The 23,931-nt window shown below is 39.2% G+C and overlaps 1 protein-coding gene across 11 annotated transcripts in view; it reads right to left on the bottom strand.

The window, feature by feature from the left end:
• Nucleotides 1–23,931, bottom strand: part of MOCOS (molybdenum cofactor sulfurase) — a 228,903-nt gene that overhangs the window by 189,180 nt on the left and 15,792 nt on the right. For 8 of the 11 annotated variants that reach the window (XM_087759479.1, XM_087759468.1, XM_087759461.1 and 5 more), the window contains one exon: nt 14,488–14,577. Coding sequence is in view for 2 of the 11 variants with exons in the window: in XM_087759395.1 (XP_087615521.1) it covers nt 11,816–11,882; nt 14,488–14,577 (157 nt within the window). In the remaining 9 variants the exon portion in view is untranslated. Of the gene's footprint in view, nt 1–11,815; nt 11,883–14,487; nt 14,578–23,931 lie in introns of all 11 variants that reach the window. The other 3 variants (XM_087759395.1, XM_087759405.1, XM_087759497.1) reach the window with 1 other exon arrangement.

Below are 23,931 nucleotides of genomic sequence, written 5' to 3'. Positions count from 1 at the left end.
TATCACATGAATATTGACAGTTATTTTTCCTTTTTTCCCCCTATTCAATCAGCTGTGCAGATCTCCTCACAACACTTAGAATGAAGTAATTAGCACCGGTATGTGTAAATTTATTACATCTGGTAGGAGACTCTGTCAGGGGACTCTCTTTCCTCCTAGCCTTATGACCTGTCCATAGGAACATCTTCATCCCCCTGGCTTTCCAGCCTCTTATCAAGGCCATGCTGTTTAAAAACAGCAGGGCACCTTCCCAGCAAGAATTTGTGGTCAATCCCTTCCCACTTTGGAAGGCCTGTGACAGCTCTGAATCACCAGGCGTGCCTTCCTCACGTACACCAACATGCTTCACCACGCTGTCCACAGGGGACAACCACAACAAACAGCCCCTCAGCAGAAACACCAGAATCCAGGTGCTTCGGCCCTTTCGTCGATACTCGTGCTTACAGGTCTGACTTTCATGGGCCACAACCAGGAAGAAGGTTATCTTAGCTCTTTTTCACACCATAGAAAAAACACCCGAAGAAATCAAAAGGGGCCCAAATTTACAAAAGAAAACAGCATGAGTTATTTTGTTAAGTACAAACAGCTTTGAAATATATCAGTACTATCTTTCAAATTACAATAGCTGCTCAGGGCCTGAGACTTCAGATTAAGAGAATTAAATTTCCAAAACTCAGTGGAGTGTGTGCTTATTTAATTAAAAGCAGGCAGAATTTCATTTGCACTTCATTGTTAAGAATACCACCTATAATATCACATATTGGCAGTGCAGCTTAACTCCAATTTATACTAAAAGCATACTTCATCAAACTAATTCTGAAGTTCATTACAAACGCTAAATGCCAGTACTATTTGCTATAGCAATCCCATCCCATTTCGATGTTTAAATAGGCAAACATGGTCAGATAAACTTGAAGCGGCTTGTGAATGTTTTACGCTTTTTCAGATGAAGTCTTTTGTATTTGACCTGCTACTGTGAGGTACGTTACGTATCCTTGATTTTACATTTTCACAGGTATAGCTCAAGGCGTTGAAAAACTACAGAACTTTCTTGCTTGTACCTGTGCCTATAAAGTACATCAGGTTATTTTATTTTCCTTTCACAAATGAAGCAACATATTATACTCATTACTAGACTACATCCCATGCAGCAAGGATTTCTCACTGACTGACAGAAATTTACCCTTGTGCACTGCCTTCAGACAGTGGCCCAGACTGTGCCCTGTAAGGCTGGCACATGGTTAAACTCTCTCCCACCCAAAGGAGAGAGACTTGAAGAGAAGCAACAGCATCCCATTTACTGAGATAGCCGCTCAAGACAGCTGGAAAGTGCTACCAGAAAGTTGGAGGCCTCCCGCTTTCCTCTGAGCAGCTATGTCACCTGAGTAGGAGGGAGGGAAGGCACTGCTCCTACCCATTTTCGCTCAGGCAAGTTTGGTTACCTGACCTATATCACGGTTGTTTAGGCTTCTTCCTTGGCTAAGGTAACCTGTTGCTGACAGATTTACAAACTCCTTTCGGTCTACTACTGCAGCACATTTAACTCATCACAAATACACACAGGCAAAGTTTATGCTGCAGTCATGGACAATAATACAGAAATTATCCGCTTGTAGCACACTATTTACATTGGAGGAACACAATCAAGTAGTGTTAGGAGGCCTGTTTTAATCCAGGCTCAGTCACTGCCTTCATATGCTGTCTCAGCCACAACACTTCAGACATCTGTACAGCTTCGTACTCCAGTTTGAAAGCACAGTAATACCCAAAGAGCTAAAAAGGCAGGCTGTAATAACAGTTATTGTAAATGTTGGAGTTGGACTCGATGATCCTTGTGGGTCCCTTCCAACTCAGGACATTCTATGATTCTATGATTCTATGTGTCATTACATGATTGCAGGTAAAAAGCAAGAGATCAAAACCATCCATAAATACTTTTTTGCAGGGGAGGAAACACTTCCCAAGTATGTTACTAGAAATCACACATTATACTGTGTATAAGATAGTAATGGAGTTCACATTAAGCATTTTGGCATAATTAAAAATCCTATCTATGTGGCCTGCTATTCAGTCCTTGGAAGGCCAGACAGGTACCTTCCAGTAAGCTTGCACAAGTGGACTTCAGGGTTTGGAGTGAATCAGCGTGGGACTAAAGGGTTTCCAGCCCTGCAGGGCTAGCAGAGCAGCTGTTGTCTAACAGAACATTTTGGATTCTAGTTTTCACTTTCCACAGGAAGACAGATCTGTATGAAATAATAAAAAAAAACGTTCAGGTTTTATGAATTTATAGCAAGATTGTAAGCATCTTCAGACAAGCTCCAACTGGCAGGCAGATCTCCTTCTCCTGCTGCAAGGAACTTGGCATGGACAGCGAGTGAACTGGAGGTTTTGCAGCAGGCTCACCAGAAAGCCAGCCTCCTAAAAGATGGCCGAATGGGACCGCACAGGATTTTGGCACCAGGATTTTGGAACCAACGGGTCAGTGAAACTTTTCTTAGCAGGGCAAAAGTAACTACGATTCTGCCTTGCACCTCTGCTGCAGAGTGCTTCCCTTGTTAGCACAAAAGCTTCAGCCTTACATTCCAGAAGTCAGTTTTAGTATTGTCATCATCTTTGGTCTTTTGGGGTTTTTTTTTTGCTTCCTGCAAGACAACACTGTTTTCATACATAGTTTACTCAAAAGTCAGAAAAATCTGGTCTGTGAACAGATTTTCCAAAAAAGTGATATCTCTAAAACCTCCTTTATCGCATGACAGGTATTGTGCAAAAAATGTAGTGAAATACTAAACACCTTTAAAAAGGTAAAGACAGACAAATGAAAAGAAGTGGTAAGAGGATGGCTGAGAAAAGCCTGAGTGCTGAAAAGCTCTTTTGAACACTACTGACTGTGAACACCGGGTTCATTACAAGCCTAGGGAGTCTTCATATAATCCAAAGCATACATATCTTACTCCTCTAAACAGTCTCACCATCCAAAAGCTTGCAATAAATTCTAAAGTATTAGCAACATGTTATTGAGCTGGCACTCAATAATACTAATGATGCAATTTTCTTCTGCCTTGACACATAGCAAATATACTAATAAAATCTAGCAAATTAAACCTGGATTGACTAGACATTATTAGCCTTAATATAAAGGAAACAGGTCTGTTCAAAGTCTTGCTTCATTTATCTTTCATATTCCTGTATCTTACCATGGCTCATGCTGCTTCTTAAAGGCATCCTTCAATTTCAAGGACACTATCTTTGCTAGCAACCTTCATATTAGAAGTAGAAAGTTTAAACCAGGTGAGAAAGTTGAATCAATGAAATTAGCAGACAAACAAAAGAAAGAATAAAGAAAGTTAGAAGGAACTCCTTAATATTGCCAGCATATACTAACTACAAAGGTCTATCTGAGTTTTAGGCACTTATTTGCTCATATTTTCAAACTACCAATGAAAGTTAGTGCATTTAGCTTCAAAGAACTAGATGCTCAAAGTGATCAAGTTAATTAAATAATTTTCTCTCCTTCAAGTCAAAGTGATTTCCTACACAATACCTATCTGTATCTCACAGTCTTCTTTCATTTTTGCTCCATTCATATCAGTGTCAACCAGTCTATGGACCACATTATCACTTTCAGCCTAGCAGGAAATTTCAGAACAAAAAAACCCAGGAAAAATAATCTTCCGACAAATTTATTACATTCTAGAAGAATCCCCACAAAGAGTGCTTCCTTTCATCCTGGAAATCCATTGTGCCTGCAGGTTTCCTCTATTCATTCAAAATGCCCATGCAATTTCCTTATGTTTACAATACTTTTTGTCTTCTCCTAGCACCCGAGCATTTGATCAGGTCACATCACTATTGAAAGAATCTTTTATTCTGTCTCAATTACCACACCCTTGATTGCCATACTGCAGGACTTATTTCAACAACCCCATTCTATTTTGGCTACACATTCCAGAAAGATGAAGGCAATCCAGAACAAGCTGAGAGACAGGGTCAATGGGATTGGAGTGAGGGATGAAGAATACACCTCAGAAGCAGAATCAAGAGGAGCTTGTCTTGTTGAAGCTACAAAAACAAGAGAATGGGACAGGTCTTCTCTACATAAATGCATCAGAAGAGGTTAATGGTAGAAAAGACCATAAAAGCCTACAGGTAACAGAAAATTTTGGCACAGAAACAAAAGGACACTGGTTCTCATAAGGCAGTGGATGAGGGAGTTTTCTAGCCCTCCCAGTGAGGAAAGATCACAAACAGTAGATGAAAATTACCCTGTAATAGCAGGAGATGAGATACAAAAACCCTGAAGGTCATGTGCGTTCCCATACTCTTGAATCATACCAGCTGGGATGTGTTTATGACCTGGCTGTCCTGAAACCTGGCACCTAAAACCCTTACTGGGCCTTCACACTCTCATTTCATCCCTGCTCGAGCCACGGCGGCCAGTTTGCACCATGTCATTACCCCATGACAGTCACCACCCATCCTCCTGTACTCCCTGTTCTGTTTACTCAGTTTCTCCTGCTTGACACTGCTGCTGCAATGCTCCCGCTGGCTGCACTCCCTCTGGTGTTTAACACATCACCCGGGCAGCCTGGAAGCTGTGCAGCTGCCTTGCTTTTTGCCACAGAAAGGTTCACATTTTCAGCAGGGCAGAAATGCCCTCTGTAACAAGCCGTTGTATATTTAATGAACATAGCTAGCTGGCATCTGCCTGTGGCCAAGTGGGTTCTCAGTGCTGAGGGGAGAAAAAAAGGCAACAACTGTTAACAGACGTGAGATATTAGCTGAGCATTTCAGCAAGACAGCAGGTTGCAGAGGGCAGCAAAATAGAAAAGAAAAAGAAAAAATACAGCATTAGGACTACAGCATCTAGCATGGGTGCTGTAAACAACCTGCTCATCAGAGAAAGAGAGCGCTAAAGGCATGTGCCATTGTTTGGCACAGCAAATGTGTTTTGCTCTGTCTGTAAGAAGACTAGATGAGCTACAGATAGTCTGGAACAATGCATAAAAGCCAATGGCATTATTAGAGATGAGAAGGCAGACGCGGTTATACTTGATGTAACAGGGACAGAAGATAATTCTCAGGCTACATCACAACTGAGAGAAATGAAATGTAATGAAATCACTCGAACACTGCGGAGTCACCTGCCCACAAAGTTACCACTACTTGCAGATCATATCTGCTTCTGGAGAAAAAATAATGGAAGTTCCTGAATACATCGCTATATGCAGGAGAAGTTCACCAGTAGTTTAGAAATATATATATTCAAAATGTAAATAATATGCCATGAACTAGCTAGCCCCTGTTCAAAATGATAAAAAAATATGAGCAACATTAATAGCTATTCACGTAGGTGGACTTTATAATAAAACCATTTCAGTGGATACCAGTGTTTAAAGTGCTAAATATCAAGACAGGGTCATGAAGTGTGTGCAACAAAAACAGCACCAAAGAGCTGAGGAAACAGAACAGTTAGGTACAGTCAGAACTGACATGCTTTTGGATGGGGAAAAAAGACTCAAGGCAAATGATGATTGTTTAAGGACGCAAGTCTGCTGGTTAAAACTGCAGCAAGGTAGGGCTCAGGTAGCAAATATGAGGATGAGTGCAAAAAGCTGTGCCTTTCAGCAGAAGTGACACCAGGAATTTCAGATTCGTTGAGACACAGATGCCACCAGGGAATCCTTTGGGAATACTGTAGTGTCTCTTAATTATATGTCAGCTTAATTATAACAACAGATGAAGTATTCAGATTGCTTTACAAGTGAAATGAGTAAGATTCAAAATGGAGCTCAATACTGGGTTTGCTAACTTCACAGACAGATTATTAGAGACTGCTTAAAAAGGTGCAGTAATAAATTATCTCTGTACTTCTAAAAACATAAATGAATTAGTCTTTCCCAGGGTTATGATGTTAAATGTAACATAGGATATAAACAGCATAGGTTAAACTTTCATCAGTTGTGCACTTCTCGGTAGAGGATCATTGAGTAAGTTTCAGATGGTGGAGCAAAACAGAAAGCATCTGCAGTCTTCAAAAAAATTAGACATGAGAAAAAATATCAGCTGAATTTTGGATAACGTACATAACTCAAGATGGCATTCAAAATTTCTTAACTTGACTTGAAGTAAATAGAGCACCTTTTCAATGCTACATAGCTTACGCTGAGAAACAGAAGTGCACTGAAGTCAAAACAAAGTTGTCAAGCACAACAGGCCCACACACAGGATGGCAGAAATTACTTTTGTGCTAAATATCCAGTCTTCCAAAAGCTTTATTTGAAATACAAATAATCATCTAGGCCAGTAATGAAGTTGTCAGATTGCCCTGGAGCTGGCAAAGGGACTGCTAGGGTTCCCAACAGCTAGACTGCTAGTAACAGCTATGTTACCACTCGCTAAACAGCTAGGGCAACAAGCGTTACCAGAAGAGTCACAGACCAGTGTCTCGCTATACTGCTTCTTAGGAAGCAACTGCAAATCCAGAAAAGGGAGGAACACTGCATTTCTTCTACAAGTATCGCACAGCCTAGGGAGGGAAAAAAGCTTCCACAAAAACCCTGAAAGAGGCAAAGAAATTAAGAGAAGGGGAAAATGGAATTTGCACTGGGGAAATGTCACTATTTTTATTAATGTATTTTGTTCCAATTGGAATATCTCATTCATCAGCTCAGGTGCCCTCTCGCAGGCTTCCCAACGGACAGAGGCCATCAGGTCCCTGCCAAAAGAGCAGCTGAGGGGGCAGTGAGGCTGTGTGCGTTTAAAAAACGAGAACTAACATGGTGGCCTGAATCCAAGTAAGCCTGTACCACTCTCCCTACTCGGAATGTTATCTAGAGAGCAATGGCACAGTAAGATCACTTTCAAACTTATTCTCCATTGCTTCTTTGACACAGCCACATTATAAAAGCAGATTCCTGAGGTTTTTTTCTGAATTGGGAAGGAAAAAAATTAAAGGTTGCATCCACCCTTTTTCAGACCTCTTTGCAAAACACCCTCTTAACCACTCATAGAAATTAAACTCAGAATGGCCCAGAAGCATTTCATCCTTCATAAACCAGGAATCTTGACTTCCAGATTTTAATTTCCTTTACTGAAATATTTATTTCTTTCAACAAATGACGTATTCCAAATTTGTCTCTCTTTGCAACAAAGATTACTCAGAGAGCATGACCATGAATGCACAAATTTTATTTACTGCAATCTCTTCATATAAACCATGAATGTATAAAGCTGACTACCAGAAGAATAACAGACAGTATTCACAAATTCCGTTCTAAAGCTTTCGTTTATCAAGTTAATGGTTAATGAATTTATTAAAACAGAGATGAAAGTCCAGGACAAAGTTCCAAAGTAAACCAGACTGATTTCATTGGTTCTTAAACCAGTCTCCTAACTCATTAAAAAACAGCAGTACCTGTTACCGTGTCCAGAAGCTTTTTACTACCTTGCATAGGATTGCAAAGAGTAAATCCATCAAAAGTAATGGATTGACTCCTAGAAACAACTGTTTATAAAATGGAGTCCTTTGTCTTCATTTTAAGTTTACTATCCATCTAAGAAGTAGTGCTAAGTTAAGTGCTAAGCATCTAAGTTAGTGCTAAGAAGAAAAAAAATAGGTTCCCACAGTTTCATAAAAGGCTAGGTGTGGCCAGGAGAAAACAAGCAGCACCTGCACCAAAGTCGTTTCTCTGTTGTCGCTCAGTGCATAGAGCATAGAGGCGGGATATCAGCCAGCTCACTATGGGCACACTGGGATTGTTTCACTGCACGCCTACGTAAAATCATTTCATGAACCATGAGGAAAAAGATCACCCCTCTTGCCTATTATCAAGCTCTTCCAAAAAAACCTATCCATTATTCATAATTATCTTCTAATGTTTCTCTCATCTGCCGTGTACAGAGTCACCCCAGTGAGCACTGTCTCCTTTTGCTAGACTTCACCAACTGTGGTATTTCAGACTTGCCCTGGCAGCTGAGCAGCGGGATCAGGAAAAGCAGCATTTGTAAATGGTGTTATAAAACAAGCATGCAAAAGGGCTGAACCATTCTAGTTTTGAAACAAGGTTTTCAAGTTGATAGGTATCATTAAGGAGGACAGGATGCAGCGCTCAGATGTCACTCATCCGTACGGTCTCCTGTCGATGACCTTTGCAAAGGACAAATCAATACTAAGCAGATACTGTATCTACCATTTCTTACTGTGTAGGAAAGGTCAACCAATTTTCATGTATGTATCTGTTCTAACATTACTGTTTTCAAACACAGAACTGCTTAAACCTGGGAATAAAGAAAAAAATTCTTATCTTGCGCATAGCACCATTTCAGAACATGTGATAATTTAAAAAAAAGACTTGGAATGGAAACTTATTTCATAAGCAAGGTATGATGCTTATAGAAGGAATGCAAAGCTTTACCTTGCTATCACAAAATGATCTCTACAAATACAATGTAAATGAAATTATATCAGCATATATGACTGCTTCCTTAGCAAAATCCAGTACCACCTGCGTGTTTTACCACAGAAGCAAATATTTTTTTAAAATACTAAGCCGCTGACATTCATTTTGTGCATGCCTGCTGCACCTTTTTTCATTCGCATGTGCAGGCCACAGAGATTATTCTCCTCTTATAGTTCACTTAGATGGCATATTTTGAGAGAGGCCTTATAGAAATACACGTTTTGGTTCTATATTTAAACTTGATCCCATTTAGCTCAATGCCAAATCCTTTTAGCTTCAGTGAGAAAACTCTATAATACACATATTGCCACAGTCTAGGAGATGCCTAGTGCTGAAATCTTAGCTGAAATTTCTTGCCTTTTTTTTAATATATATTTGAATTCCCAAAGTATGTTTAAGTTTAACATTTCATAGTACCTGAAAGTTCAAGAATGAACATCAAAACCCTATTAAATTCAACAACAGTGTGTTGAAATGAAAAAGGCATCCTGTCGCATATCTTAAACACACCACAAACATAAAACAACCCTAAAACTTCAGCCTGGCTCTGGTTAGAAGAGACTGCTGCACTATTTGATATTGCAAGTGTGAGATCTACAAGGACAATGTTTTAAAATATTCAGAAAGCTAGTATTTTAAAACACTTGCATATGGGAAAAGGGTTATTTAATACTCAATGTAATGAATTTCTGAGTTGCATTATCTCTGCAGCATCGTAAGGAGATATTGCGCTCATGTTCTTTAGCTGTACGGAAATGGAGCAATGGCATTTCCATACATCCGTAAGCAAAGTCGTAAAGAGGATCTATAATCTTTTGATGCGTACATTTAATACATTTAGGTGAGGTTTATTACAGTTCTTGCTTCCTCTTCTCAACGTCACTCATGGTTAAGGTAGAGACACACACAATGTTAAAAATCTCTCAGTAGTTCACATCAACTAAAGAGAAGCCATGTTTTTAAGAATAAAATAGTTATTTTTACTCTTACTGTACTTGAGTTGGTCAAGAGATAAGCTGTTTTGATTATTGTAATTTTGTAAATCACAGAAAACATTAATTGACTCAAAAAATTAATTATTTATGTTATTTTCTTGCAAATCCATCTTCTAAGAGTGGTTTCTGTCTGCAGACAGCGGACAGCAAATATGAAGGCAAAGCCAAATCATACAGCTTTGTACTGTAATACAGTGTACACTGCCAGATTAGGAAAGTCTATTCTGATGCTGCTATCACCAATATCGACAAATATAAATCAGAAATTAAGCTTTGTGTTTATTTTTAATTAGTTGCTTGTGTCATCTCATTAGAAAATAAAATTAAAACGTTTTAAAAAAAATCATCTTGTCTTGGAGTCAAACACTGAAAAAAAGCCATCCTTCTGGCTGCCATGTGCCAAAAGCAGAATTATAAGCAAGTAATTAATTTTAAGATTTCTGAAACTATCCACTGAATTATTCTTTCACTGAGGAAATCCAGTCTATGTGCTGTGATGCAGGACAGAGCTGCCTATCTCCCTGTCTTGTCATATTGCTTATTTTGATTAGCTGCAATGGCATGGAAGTATAGATTTTTAATATACTTTTATTGCCTTTTAGATAGATGACTTACTGACAGTGTTTTTGGGGCATTTTCTTCCTGAATTTTTATGACTACACCTTTTTGATGACTATGCTTTTCAAATTTTTATTGGGCAATAATAGCTGAATTTCTATAGGGATAGATGACAAATTCTATTAGGTGCAGTACTGAAAATGTTCATTTGGAAGCAGAGGGCTTTTTTTTTCCCCCAAAAAAGAAAAAAAGAAAACACCAAAAAAACCAATACAAATACTGGTATGATTCTTGTCATATCCCATCCTGCTCTTATAAAAGTCTCACGCTTTTTTAAAGCAGGATCCAAAATAAAACAAGCTGAAAATGTCAGCTCTTTTAAAGTAATCTATATAAGTTACATGGTGGAAGTCTATTTCCTTACTCCCTAACAATGAAGAACACAGAGTACAATAGTAATTATTCTAGAAACAGCTACACTTTCTACTGTGCCTTCATAAGAAGAACGATTAAATGGCAACACTGAAATATCACTGAGAGTAAATGGAAACCGGAATGCTAACACTGCATGTGAGCACGCAGGTATGGTCAGGAGACTCTGCAGGGCTGTAGGTATTGCTGTACCTGGCTATAAGTGTCTGCTTTTGAAAACGGCTATTCCTCATAGATAGTAATTTTCATTTCATTTGGCCCTACATTAATAGGCTGTCATCCTGCACAGCATAAGAAAGGGTAGCAGAAGAAGCAAAAATAAATACTTTCTCCAGAAAGATGTTGGGGGGGCAGGGAACAGGTTATAGCCAGATAGAAAACTTGGTTTTTTACATGCTTATAAAAATTCAGTCAGAGAAAAAGCAGCAGAAAGGTGTAAGGCAGATATTCTTCATTACAACTATGAACATTACAATGCTATAGTGCCATTGCTATTGATCTGAATTCTGCGACGTGTTTTGGAGAAATCTTTGCTCTTAAGGAAGATGATAAAACAAAGAGGAATCTATGACACTTCTTTCCTTGCACAAAGAGTGCCATTAAAAGCAGGCAAATAAACTCAAAGCATACATATTCTTCAATAAAGACATATCATATAAAATAGCAAGTTACCTAAAACAAACCCCTGAAACCAATAACCAAGTACCTAAGCTGTATATTTCTTCATGGCATAAACTAATGGCAAGAAGCGTACTTTCAGCCCACGCTATCCTTAACTTTCAGGGGGATACCGTATTTAGAGATTCAGTTCACTTTCTGGCCTGTACCCAGAAGCCTCAACACTCAATTTTACCTTTTCTTTTCCTTTTTGCTCTTAAAAATTACATTAAAACTACTTTAAAAGGTATTTTATTACTCCAACAGAAGTAAGTACCTGCTGTAAAACAATGTACACATTCCCATAACATTTTTATAAATTCTCACAAGCCATTACACCCTATTTAATTTCATCTGAATTTTAACCATGTCCTTGCACTTAGTTCCACCTTACTATCTTACCATACCATCTTACTAATAATCGCTTTTGAGATTCCAACTTCTATATCTTAATTAAAACTGTGGACTTATATTACAGCACTAATTTAACTACGGGACTTTGAGAACTGGGGCATCTGGGAGAAAAAGAACTGACTTTGTCCAACACTTGACTGTCCAAGTACCTTGTATTTTAAAAGTGAGGTGTTTTCTTTAGATGTGGCAGATGACCCTCAGAAAATGACATCACATCAAAGTCATCAAAACAGCACAGGTCTAATCAAAATTAAAACTATGAAGTGCATCATACAACATCTGAAAGAAAGATTATTCTACCTGTATCGGACATGCTCGATTGTGTCATATGTCAGTTTGCTGCTGATATTCTGACTATGAGGGTTGCCTAGGAGACAACAGAGATATAGAAGTTAATCATTAATCACAATTTTGCTATTAATTTTTTTCTTTTATCAAAGTATTACACCAAGCCAGCCTGAAAAGATGACAAAGAAAGATTTAACGTATACTTCACAGCAATGCCCTGAAGCTCCTTAGAGCAGTTAGTCAAGAGAAGGGACATAGAACAGAAGAAAGCAATTATCACAGACCTTGAAACTTCAGCCAGATCTCTTACTAATACTTAGGCAGTTCCCTTAAAAAGAAAATGCAACTGCATATGCACAAATGTACTAGGAAAAACTACAGATAGAATGCACGTTCATAAATATATTTGTGCGCTAGCTAAGAAGCAATTTAGAAGAGAGAGCATCTGGAGGTAATACACATTCATGACTGGACACCAGGACTAACCCTGTTTTTTTAACTGCCTGAAATTCAAGTAGCCACCTTAGCACAGCTCAGCACAGGCATGTAGTAACAATTAAGACAGCACATAAGAAGGGCATAAATTTAACTGCTTGAGAAAAAAAGATGACAGCAATATCCACACAGGCACAGCACGCTTTCCTATTAGTAAATGCTTAAAGAACATGCCTAAACAGTTTGAAAAGAGAACAAGAAAAAAATTGCTATATTAATACAGTTTTTGCAGTAGGCTGCAATATTAGCTACTCTCATTTTAAGATTTCAGAATCACCCTGCTGAAAGTTATTGAGTGAAGGTGTTAAAAAGAATAATAAATTTAGAGCTCAGCCCCAAAATCTAATGCCTACACTATTCATGTCTGATGTTGCATTTCTGTAATTTCCAATTCAAATATTCTCAATTTAGAAGTGAGAATCTCCCTTACTTATATTTCTTCCCCTCATTTACACATGCAACAGCTGAACTGCAGTTCTTTGGGCCTGTGGACTATCATCAAGAAAATAAAAAAGCTGCAATTCAAACTCCCCCTTCACTCACATCTGTGTCTGTTAAACGAACTTGTTTTATACAACAGTTACTGCCCTCAGAGTATCAGAGATGTAACTGAAAAAAAAAAGATTTGACCATATTAGAGCTCTTGTTACCATTTTAGATGAAAGCAGTATTTAAAAAGATACAATTTGTTCTCCCATAGCATTATAGGTACTATGCAAATCTGCTCCAAACTGGCAGCACTAGTATTTCTATTCACAAGCACTCAGTTGATTCACGAATTTAATTTTTTTCCACCACAGATGGTACTTATTATAAGGGTTGAGCGCAATGTTGTTTGAAATAACTAAGATCAGAGTGCATACATTTCACTTTACAATGGCTGTAGTGACAGAACATTAATTTTAATATCACTGACATGCACTTGAATAGGAGATTTTGAATGTAATCAAATCAACATATCTTGTTACAACAGCAAAAAACCCTATCCCTATCAAGAACAACATCTATTTTTCACTGGAACTTAAATCCACGTTCTGGATCCTGGCCTCGCCAGCGTTCAGGAGACAGACGAGGGGGAAATGATACGTACAATGGCACACTGAAAATGAAAACTCCCCAGAACTCTCAAGTGGCTCGCCCAGGTGACAAGCAGAAGCGTGCTGGTGCTTGAGTGAACACAGTTTTCTTTTAAAGCAGTGGTACCTAGTTCCCAAGTGAGGAATCACTTTGCTCTATGTATCAGGGAGCACAAGAAGAACACAAAACTAGCAAAAAGGACACATAGCCCACAGATAGTAACAAACAATAAGAAATTTTGATTACTTCAGTGGCACTACTCACAGCATATATAGATAATATGGTAGAGTATATTTTTTTTTCTAGTTAAGCATGAATCACTCTAATGTAAATTGTCTCACACACTAATATTATTTCCTAAACACATACAGTGTGTGGTTCTCGGCTAGATAATAATGTTTGAAAGAGATGAAAGGTTTAAGTAGAGGATCTGGGGACGAAGTACTTGTAGGTGGTGCTGAAGTGCCCATGTCCACAGCTGCAACAGCTAAGTCTCCACCCAGATATTGCACAATTCTGTAGATATTTTTACTCACATTCTTATATGCAAGATTGCTTTGGCGATACACATCTTTTCTTCTGAGTATGCACCTAAGTCTAATAGTCTGGGAGAAGTATAGCACCTATTCCCTGCCTAAGTTCACTTGAGATCTTTGAGCTAAGCTTTCGTCTAAATAAAATGCTTATACTGAGCCACAGTATAAGTTCCTTGTGATGACTCTCACTGAGAAGGGGGGTAGTTCTGGATTCTGGTCCTTGCATAAGAAATTGATCTTGCATTTTGTGTGGAAAAAAAAAAGACTGAACAAACAGTGCTCAGAGCTACGTTGTATTTGTTTATCCTCAGCGTGGTGCCCTAACCCCTGGGCAACAGTCACGCTCCCTTTGATTTTTCTTCTTTACCAACACAGACACATCCTTGGCCACCAAGAACAAAGTAGGGGTGACAAAAAGGGACTATGACTCCTTTGTAAAATCTCTGGTCTTCCAGCTGCTCTATAGCAGTATTAAAAAGCATGCAGAAGTACTCTTCCAACAACTCAAGAGGCACAGTTTTGATCTATTTAGATGGAAGCTTGAGAAGACTAATGGGAATGCTGTTTTGTACTTACCATAAACATTGTTTCTGAGGTCATCAATAAAAGCTTTAAGTAGACTCTCTGGGAAAAGTGCTGAACCGGCATGGTCAAGGTAAGTAATCCCTAAAATAAAAATAAAATTACTAGATTCAATGTTTTAAATATTTAATTCAATTTTCTCCCACAGACTACATTGTGAAGTGCACCATTCAAACACCCCTAGTGCAGTACCCCCCACAAAAAATCAATTTCCCTGAACTTCCTAGGGTATGATATTTCTCTGCCTGACTTAGAGGTCTCTACAGCTCTCGAAAAACGATTCTCAAATATGTTCCAATAGTCAGGCAATATTCACAGCAAGGCATCTTTCATTCACTAGTAAAAAAAGAAAGGAGGATACAATAGAAGCCCAACATTTTGATTGCATCTTTATAATTTTTAATTAAAACCAAAATATTTCAAGAGGTCCTTCCTTTCATGTTTAGATTACACATTCTTTTCCAAAGAAAAAATCTTTTCCAGAGGAAAATCTTTTTCTTCTGCCTGTACAAGACTGAGCAAGCTGGTGTCTTCAGCCACAGTATCTTGTTACCCCTAAGCACTACTTATTATGAAAACTATTATTACTACAATGATGATAATTATTATTAATAGCAACAACAATAGTAGTGTTGTCTCCTTGCTGACAGATGAAGCAACTCTCTCAAGAACTGCCAAGGCCTAAATCATGCTTGAAGCCCAAACACAGGACTAGTTTAAGTTTTAATGTATTTAAATATTTCTTGCCACTCTGCTGCACTTAACATTCAATTCATTTTTAAACTCTCCTTTTATATTATTAAGCTATTGCAAAACTTTTAAATAAAAGCTTATAGGAAACAAAGGTTTTTTCATGTTTGGCCATTTTAGATTTCTTAATCTTCAGCAATTATTCTTCCATTTCTCCAGTGTGTTTCATGCCCTTTATTAGTTTTTTCATTTCATTTACCTTAAGTATTTCAACCTATTTCAAATTTTAATAATGATGAATATGATTAAGATTAGAATTTATTAAGTATTTTAAAGGCCTTCGCTTTCCACAGGGACTTAAAACTGACTTAAGCTTTAAACGAGAAACCTTGACACTTGGAAATATATATAATTATACATTATGTTGCTGTAGAAGTGATTCGGTAGGTAAAGATGTGAGGCAGTGCTAATGATAAAAGCAATCTGGACACCCATCCCTTCTCTTATTTTCAAAAGAGAAAAGCCCCCCCCCACCTCCCCCCCGCCTTAAGTTTTCCCCACATAGAGTGTCTAGCAAAAGCAGAATTTTTAATGACGGCTTGACATTAGTTACTCAAGGAAAAGTGTTTTGAGGTGATTTGAGGGGAGAAGGGTGGGAAAAAAATGGATTGATTTATTAGATGTACAGACTTTTTAGGTTTTTACTTTTTTTTTTTTTTTTGACCCTAGAAAGTGCCTCCCAAGCAGTACGAAGCACCACGTACAAGCATAAGGGGGTCAAAATGCATATGGGGGTCCGGCCGGCCCAGTTTCTGACAGGAGAGGTTACAGCCGCTTGGCTCACCCCTGCAACACAGGGGGTTTGGAGGGCGAGAGGCACGCTGCGTCATGGAGAGAGACAGCCAGGCCCCTGCCCGGCAGAGGGGCATGGCCTCGAACGCCAGCAAGGGGATGGCAGCAAGGGGACGGCAGCCTTCCCTCGAGCAGGTCAGAGACTCACCGCGGCCGCCCCGCGGCGCGTTGCCCGCCCGAGAGCAGGGCCCGCCGTGCGGCCCGCAGCTTGGCGCCAGGCGCCTCTGCTCAGAGGTGGCGTTGAAGCGGGGACGAACAGCCACAACCACCAGCGCCAGGGCCCAGCTCGATGGCAGTGGTCAGGGCGATAAACAACCCACGGTCACTGGCTACAGCTGGGAGAGCTGGGAAAGGCAGCCCTAGAGCTGAGAAAGGGAAGAGGCAGCCCCGAGCCAGAAACAGGGGGGAAGGACTGCTGTCCTGGAGGCGGCCATCCTGGCCAACACTCCCTCTCAACAAAGCCCATACAGAGATGCCATTTGGCTCATTAGCTCTTATGGGCACCACAAGCACAGCCTAGTGATGCTCCTCTGGAGGCAGACAGCTGCCTTTTTTGGGTTCTTCCAGCGCTAAGGAGGTTGACAGCACCGAAGTGGTAACTCAACCACACAACACGAGCAAAAACCAGGCAACCGGCTGAGGCTCCTCAAGCACAAACCATCCACCGACGCAGGGGCAGGCGCTTTCTGTCCCGACCGACGCTCCTGTCAGGCAATGTGGACTAAAACGTCTCTCAGTAAAGGCCCTCTAAGTGGTTTTTCGAATTTGATTTGTTATGTAGCTAATAACGAAGTACGATATTGCAGTTCTGTGAAATGGAGGTAAAAAAACCAGCCGGTCATTTTTTAAATTCCTCCTCTGGGTATATTACTTTGAAAATGTGGGAGGACATTTGGCTGAGGAAGGAAAAATTATTAATTCTTAAACTTTTATTTTATCTTTAATGCTGCTGTTTAACTGAAAAGACAGAACAACATTTAATACTCTTCGACTGCCTGAAAAAAGAAACAGGCTCTCTCATCATTTGAGATGGCGCTGAAACAAACATCTTTACTGCTATGGCACTTTTATGCTGTAGTTTTTTTCTTCCTGTCTTATTTCAATAAAACTGTATTTTTAGAGGAAAGAAAAAAAAAAAGTGGCACATGCACAACACCGGCAGAGAAAAGAACACTAATAACTTTCATTGTGCTTTTCCCCTAGTTTAATAACATTTGCTATTTTAACTTTATTGAACGCACATTAACCAAAGAGATTTGTCAGTATATACAGAATAATACAGTTCCCCCTGTTTCACTGTGGTATTTAGTATATAGGCTGTCACACTATGAAATTATACTGTTTACAGAAAGTAACAGGAGAAAGAAAATATAATATGATCAACAAAAAGAAAATTAAAATGCAATATCTATCAGGACATGGTTTCATTGCTTGGGGAAAATGTAAAATTAACTTTTAGCTTAATTTACATACTATTATGTTTGGAATGTGTAACTGACTTCATTGATCTAATAATATACCAAGTATTTGATAAAATCACATTTCAGAAGTAGCTTTTTTTATAGGAGTATCGAAAACCATTCAATGTGTCGGCATTAGTTATGGAAAGTTATTCAGCAAGAGTTATCGGTTCATAAACTGTAATATTCACATGCTAATATTCCTGCAGATTAATTTTACATGGGGAACTCTTTGGGAACCAACGTGGGCCAGTCTGTCCTGCTGAAGAAAGCCCCAGCCCAGCTCTCTGTGCTCCTTCTGTGCTACAATCCACCTCTTGATAAGGCATCCGCCATTTCTGCGTACCTGCCTTGGCTCTTTGTAAAACTTCATGAGTGCACATGCACGTACAGCCTCAGAAATGCCAGGGGACCATTCGGTTTAACAGAACATTCCTATCTTTTAAATGAAAAAAGATAATGATAATTTAATTTGGAGCATTTTAAAATTAGATTTTAAGAGCAGCGGAGAACACTGGACACAGTCTGACCACATGCAAAGCACACAAGGCAAAAGGAAACTACCCGGATTAACCTTTTTGAGCCAAAATACTTGCTTCTGACAAAAGCACACTTTCCTAAAAGGTGATTCCGCCTAACTTTGAAGAAAGTTAAAGGCATCATGTGATGAAGTGAGAGTAGAATAAGGAGCTTACATCTTTATTAAATCTTTTAGCAATTATTAGGCTATGTATACACCTACCACCCAGAGGACAGTCTAGAGGGAGAGGAGCACAGACAGACCATGGATACATGCCCTCCAATGGCCTGCTGGCCCATGGAAAGTAAGCTTTCTCCTCTTTCACACCCCACCCATAAACCCATGCCTGGTCACCCAGTTCCCATCTGGCTAAATTATTACTGCTTTGGTATTATGTAATCTGCTTTTTTAATCCCTGAAATTGCTCTTGGTGCTATACATTTCTGAACTTTGACTGAGTATCACTTCCAAAAATAACCAATTTACCTACATTGCATATGGCTGCCCCATGCCTACCTCCTTAACCTTTTGCCATCCTGTGATTCCACCACGTTCACCAAAACAAACCGACCTGCACTGTAGCTTCACAGATTATTTCTCACAGCCCCAGCACTTCAAAGTTCCTGCACTCCAGCTGATTACAGGCTGCTAGTTACATTGCCAAAAGTTTCATAATGAAGAATGAAATGTGTAGTTACAAGGCAGAAACAGTCCAGGGTCACGAATTTTGGTTGGCGGATATAATTGCAATTCAGTGGGATTATATACACAATATTACTTGGAAAGTAGATACAGCTCATGTCCCGGGCATACAGTATATATCTTCAGTACAGCAATATTAACAAACCCGCTATGAAAACAAGCTAAAGGCAAAATAAAGCATTATCTGTCAAAAGATAAACATGAGAGATTTTCATACACCAAAAAAAAAGCAAGAGAAAACTGGAACAACCAAGTGACAAAATAGGAAGGAGAGGGCTCGACAGAGGTTGTAGACAAGTGCGATATCATTTGGACACAGTGAGGTTTTAGCAGGTAGTATCACATCAGGTACCTCAGGTTATTGTAGTCGTCTAAGCCAGATGCCCTTTAGAGGCAGCTCCCTCTTTCCATTGACTGCGTAAGAATCTGGCCCCCCTCAGGGATGCACCCAAATTAAATGTCAAAAGTAGCTTTAACTATGTAATACATATAACCTTTACAAAAGTGCCTGAAATCTCATGATGATACAGGGCATGATATGCCCACCCACAGTATAGACAGGTGAAGATCCTGGTTCTGCAAAACCATTAATGAAGTACATTAAAAGCAAAGCAAAAAAGAATTCCTACTAATATGGCTTGAGATTTGCTCTTGCTGGATATTTTCTGGATTAAACACTTAGTGAATAGTGTTATCTGTACCTTTGGTTCCCGTTTGGCATAGATTTAGACAAAAGCTATCAAAACCAGAGTATGCTTTCTGAATAACAACGTGCCTCTCACATAAACACTCCTGCTCTGCTAGACCAGCTAATGGTTTGCTTCCCTTGCTTAGGGCCAAGGAGCTCTTCAAAAGACCACAAAAGCATAGTGCTTGATGGACAAGGCCATAGGTGCCCAAAGCCTGAATAGTTACCATGCAGTTAAAGGAGACACTGCTCCTCAGCATGATTTGACTTAATTGCTACAGACCCAGTGAAGTAACGCAGCAGTCAGCCCGCAGCCGTGGGGCACGTTCTGCTTCCCACTGCCAGTCCACCGAGTTCATCAATTTGAGTAATCACAGCTTGACCCGACTGCCAAATGCTGATCCGCACTGGACTGTGAGCAACCTGGATAATGGTATCAATATTTTAAGGGCAGCTAACAAGTTACTGAGTTCTGTGAGAAACTGGTGTTTAATTAATGTATTTTAGTGTTTGACTTGACGGACTGAGTACAAAAAGCAAAGCATGAAATGTGCAATTACATTTATTGGTAATAAGTTCCCATTATTTTTCTCCACGTGCTATTGGCTTGCATTATTTGCTCTCATTGCATTATTACCTACAGCAAAGCAAACAGAACATTAAAGCAGTTTACAGTCAATACCATACACCCTCTTTGCTTGCTGTACTCCTCAGCAGAGGCCATACCGACTCCACAAAAGCTATTTAGGTGGCTAGGGTTATTCCAGTAAGCACTGGCACTATTCTATGTACATAAGCCCCTACTTGCAGCCTATAGTATACAGCTTGCTGGTATTGAGGTCTATGTGAGTGCTAAGAAAGCAAGGATTTCACATTTATTAAGAAGTCACATCCAACCCTATGAAATGCATCTTTCACAGCTGCAGGAAAAAAAAAATTACATGCCATCAAATTTCATCATTTGCCATCTCCTGCGCTAAATGGGACTGCAGTAAAGGGATCAATCAGCACCCACCTTCGTCCACGCGGCCCACGTGTAAGACACAGCTTTATTCAGTGCTCACTTTTTGCTCACTAGGGTGTGATTAAATATTGACTGCAGTCAGTGATTCTATTTCCACAGACACCTTTAACAGGTTGTGTTCCAGAACAGCTGAAGCCTTACTTGTGGGCATGAATCAGAGGTACCTCAGCTACATGCAAATAACATACTGCAGCCGACCATCTCGTCATCTTTGGATGAAATATAAATCACAAGTGATTCATATTTATGCAAGTCTTCAAACAACTGTAGCTCACCCAAACCAAAACTAGCTTTCACACCTCCCTAGCGAACATATTACCATCTCTCAGTCTCTTCTTTTTTTCTTTCTCTCTGATGCAACTGATCAAATGAAAGACGAGTTGAAAGAGAACATATTCCTGTTCTCCTATTACTGGAAAATGCTTTTGTTGATTTTGCTGCAATTTTCACAGAACCATTCACTTTTGTGTAGGGAAGAGGCATTCAGAATTTCCACTGGAGATGAAAACACAATGGTAAAAAGCAATGTTTAAGGAATCTTAATAATAATTGTTTATAATAGCAGTCATTAGCTAAACATTCTAGTAGCATTCTCCTGCTCTACGTTGCTTCCCATTCTTCCCATAAAACAGCCACAGGCTTACAACAACATGTCAAGATAATGTTTGAAACTAACTTTTCAAGTCAGTTCTATTTCTTGCTCTGTGACCTGAATTAATTGGATTCATATAAAATCTAGGACAAATTAATGACTCTATTCCCTGCAAAATATATCAAATGAAATGTGCCATGACATATAGAAGAAGGCCTTTTAAATTATTTTATGGGTTTCCAAAAACACTAGAAGACAAACTAAGTTCAAAATAACAGAAAAAACAAAAGTAACCCTTTTCTTCTCCCTTTTCTCTTAAAAGTCATTTCGTTACACAGAAATACTCAAATCACTATGCGCTTCTGGGAGCTAGAGCCTTGGGTTGAACATGCAACCATAGCAATAATTAAACACCCACATGAGAACTGGTACGTGCAATGAACAGTGAATGACAGACAGCGAAAATCGATTATCCTGCCTGTTGAGGCCCTACAGAAGTACTTCCCAGCTGGCATTTCTTCTCGATGACAAGAGGACGTGTAATGCCTCGTTTGGTAAACGCAACGGTACCTCCCTCTGCTGGCTTTTTCCAGCAAAGAGGCTGCTACTGCAAACCAGTCATAAAGTTATGCTCCAGTGGAAGTTCTCCACACGAGGTTCCCCACAGACAGTTACAGCCCTCCATTTATTTATACCGTCCAGCAAACAGTCTGGTGCCAGGAACAGATAGTGAGGATCAACTTCATGAATATAAGCATAAGAGAAACATAAGTTTCCCTTCAGCACAAATTAGGACTATCTTTCAGAGACGAACACGTAAAACCAAATAACCATGTTACCAAGAGGAACTGTATGTAAATTCAAAGACTGTGAAATGAAGAAAGTGAGGATTGTTGGCCAGAACCCCACTCTTGTAAGACAAGAGGTCTGAGAAGATTCTCCTGGCCCACAGCGAGTAGTCCTTTGCTACAACTGGTGACTACACTTAATCAGCCAAGCTACTTCCATCTGAAAAATTGGTAGGTTATTAGTCTACCTTGCTCAAACCAGAACAGTGCCTCGGAATCGCATCCTCCTAGTAAGAAACTGCATCTTAACCTCGAGCCTATGTTTCGTTATGGTCAGCTTATTCTCATATTTCCCATGACAGCATCTTTTTGCTTTAATACCTATCTTCACCCACTCGGCTTCAACACGTATTTCTCCCTTGACAAACCAGTAGCACCTCTTCACCTGATCTGGCTAAAAATGCCACCTTCCTTTATTTCTAATGCATGATAAACCTGACAACCCATTCCAGTCCCAGTGGCACCTCTTCCAGCTGGAAATGCTTTCTCTGGGGCAGACAGAAGGTTGGACAGCATGGAGTGGGGGAGCAGAACGCACATTCCAGCAAAAGATCTCAGAATTTTGGAAGGCTAGGGTAATTTTCCCTAACTTTACTGGAAAAATACCTTCTCAGACCAATACATCCATATCTCTTGGCTTACACACCTAACTGTTACTCCTTACGTGGTTTACACTCCTAATCGTTCTAGTAGTCAGAAAAAACCAGCATTATTAAACCAAGGAGAGGTTTAACGCTTGAAAAGTCCATGTATAATGCTTCACCACATCTCCTGTATCACCTTTTCACCAGTAACCAGTCACCAACGTAAACTGAAACCACAAACAGGAGACAGCAACAATTTTTCAGTGTGCTTTCTATAGTGGGAAAAAATGTTAAGTACAGGAGTTTCAGTATCGCTTCTGAGTAACCACTTAAGATTTAATGTAATGTATGGCGGGAATTTCATTTTAATAAAACAGAGAAATACTGAGATTTTATTAGGGAGATAGGAAGTATGCATGGAAAAACTATGTATAAGCCTTTCTAGTGCACATGTATTGGGTTAATCTAAACATTTTTCCACCATAAAATCTTTTGGCACCGATTGCCCACAAAGCAAGCCAGTTTAACTTCTACTTTATAGTAATTTGATCCAAGCTGCTACCTCAAGTGAAACTTACTCAACTATAAACAGGACAATCTAAGTGATAAGATTATGCTCAATTGCTTTACCTTTACTGAAGTTCACAGACTGCATTAGATATACAGACATCAATAATACAACTCATTAAATAAGTTTATTTCTTATTTTTGGGTTTTTTTGAAATGAGAATTATTTTGTAAATTTTTTCATTGTAATTTCCTAATACCTCCACAAACAACGTAATATTTCAATACAAAAAGCATCACCTAATTGGAAAACAAGATTTTTCCCATCAAAAAAAAAAAAAAATCTAACAGACACAAACAGGTTTCCATCAATAATTTAATAGGAATGTAATTATCCATTGGCATAAATGTCCTGTTAATACCTTATTATATTTGGCCTAACTTAGTTTCTACAGCTTATTTTCCATTTATTAGGGGTCTTCCCAAGCATAGATTCAAAGTCTTCAACAACCATTTCCAGGAATACGCTAGGAATGAAAAAGTGCATTTATCAAAAAATAATGTTATAGTAAACCACAGTTTTTAATTCTGAAACAGTGTGACAACTGCAGTGTATTGTTAACTATTTCTGACAAAAGTATCAGAATACCAGCTTCCTAACGACTAGGCCTGAACGCAGCAGTATGTGAGAGAAATCCTACCTAACACAGGCCTGCTTTTAATAGGAATAAGAGCATGCAGCTTCCAGATATTCTGGGTTTTTTTACTTCACTGACAGCTTACTAAAAGAAAACTAAAAATCACTTGAGCTGTTGACACAAGCACATAGTTTATGACCCTCTTTCTAAGGGACTGCTACCATGTGACACAGCTTTTGGAGGACTGGTCATTACTTTGACTCTAACTTTTGGACAGCAAAAATCCGCTGCTGGTTACTGCCATACAGATGTTTAGAAGGAGGAGTCTGCGGC

Source organism: Nipponia nippon, unplaced genomic scaffold (assembly GCF_047370975.1).
Source record: "Nipponia nippon isolate SJK-2023a ecotype South Korea unplaced genomic scaffold, ASM4737097v1 scaffold_1, whole genome shotgun sequence".
NCBI classification, from domain to species: Eukaryota; Metazoa; Chordata; class Aves; order Pelecaniformes; family Threskiornithidae; genus Nipponia; species Nipponia nippon.
Note: the sequence above shows the minus strand (reverse complement) of the source record. Positions and strands in the feature narration are given on the sequence as shown.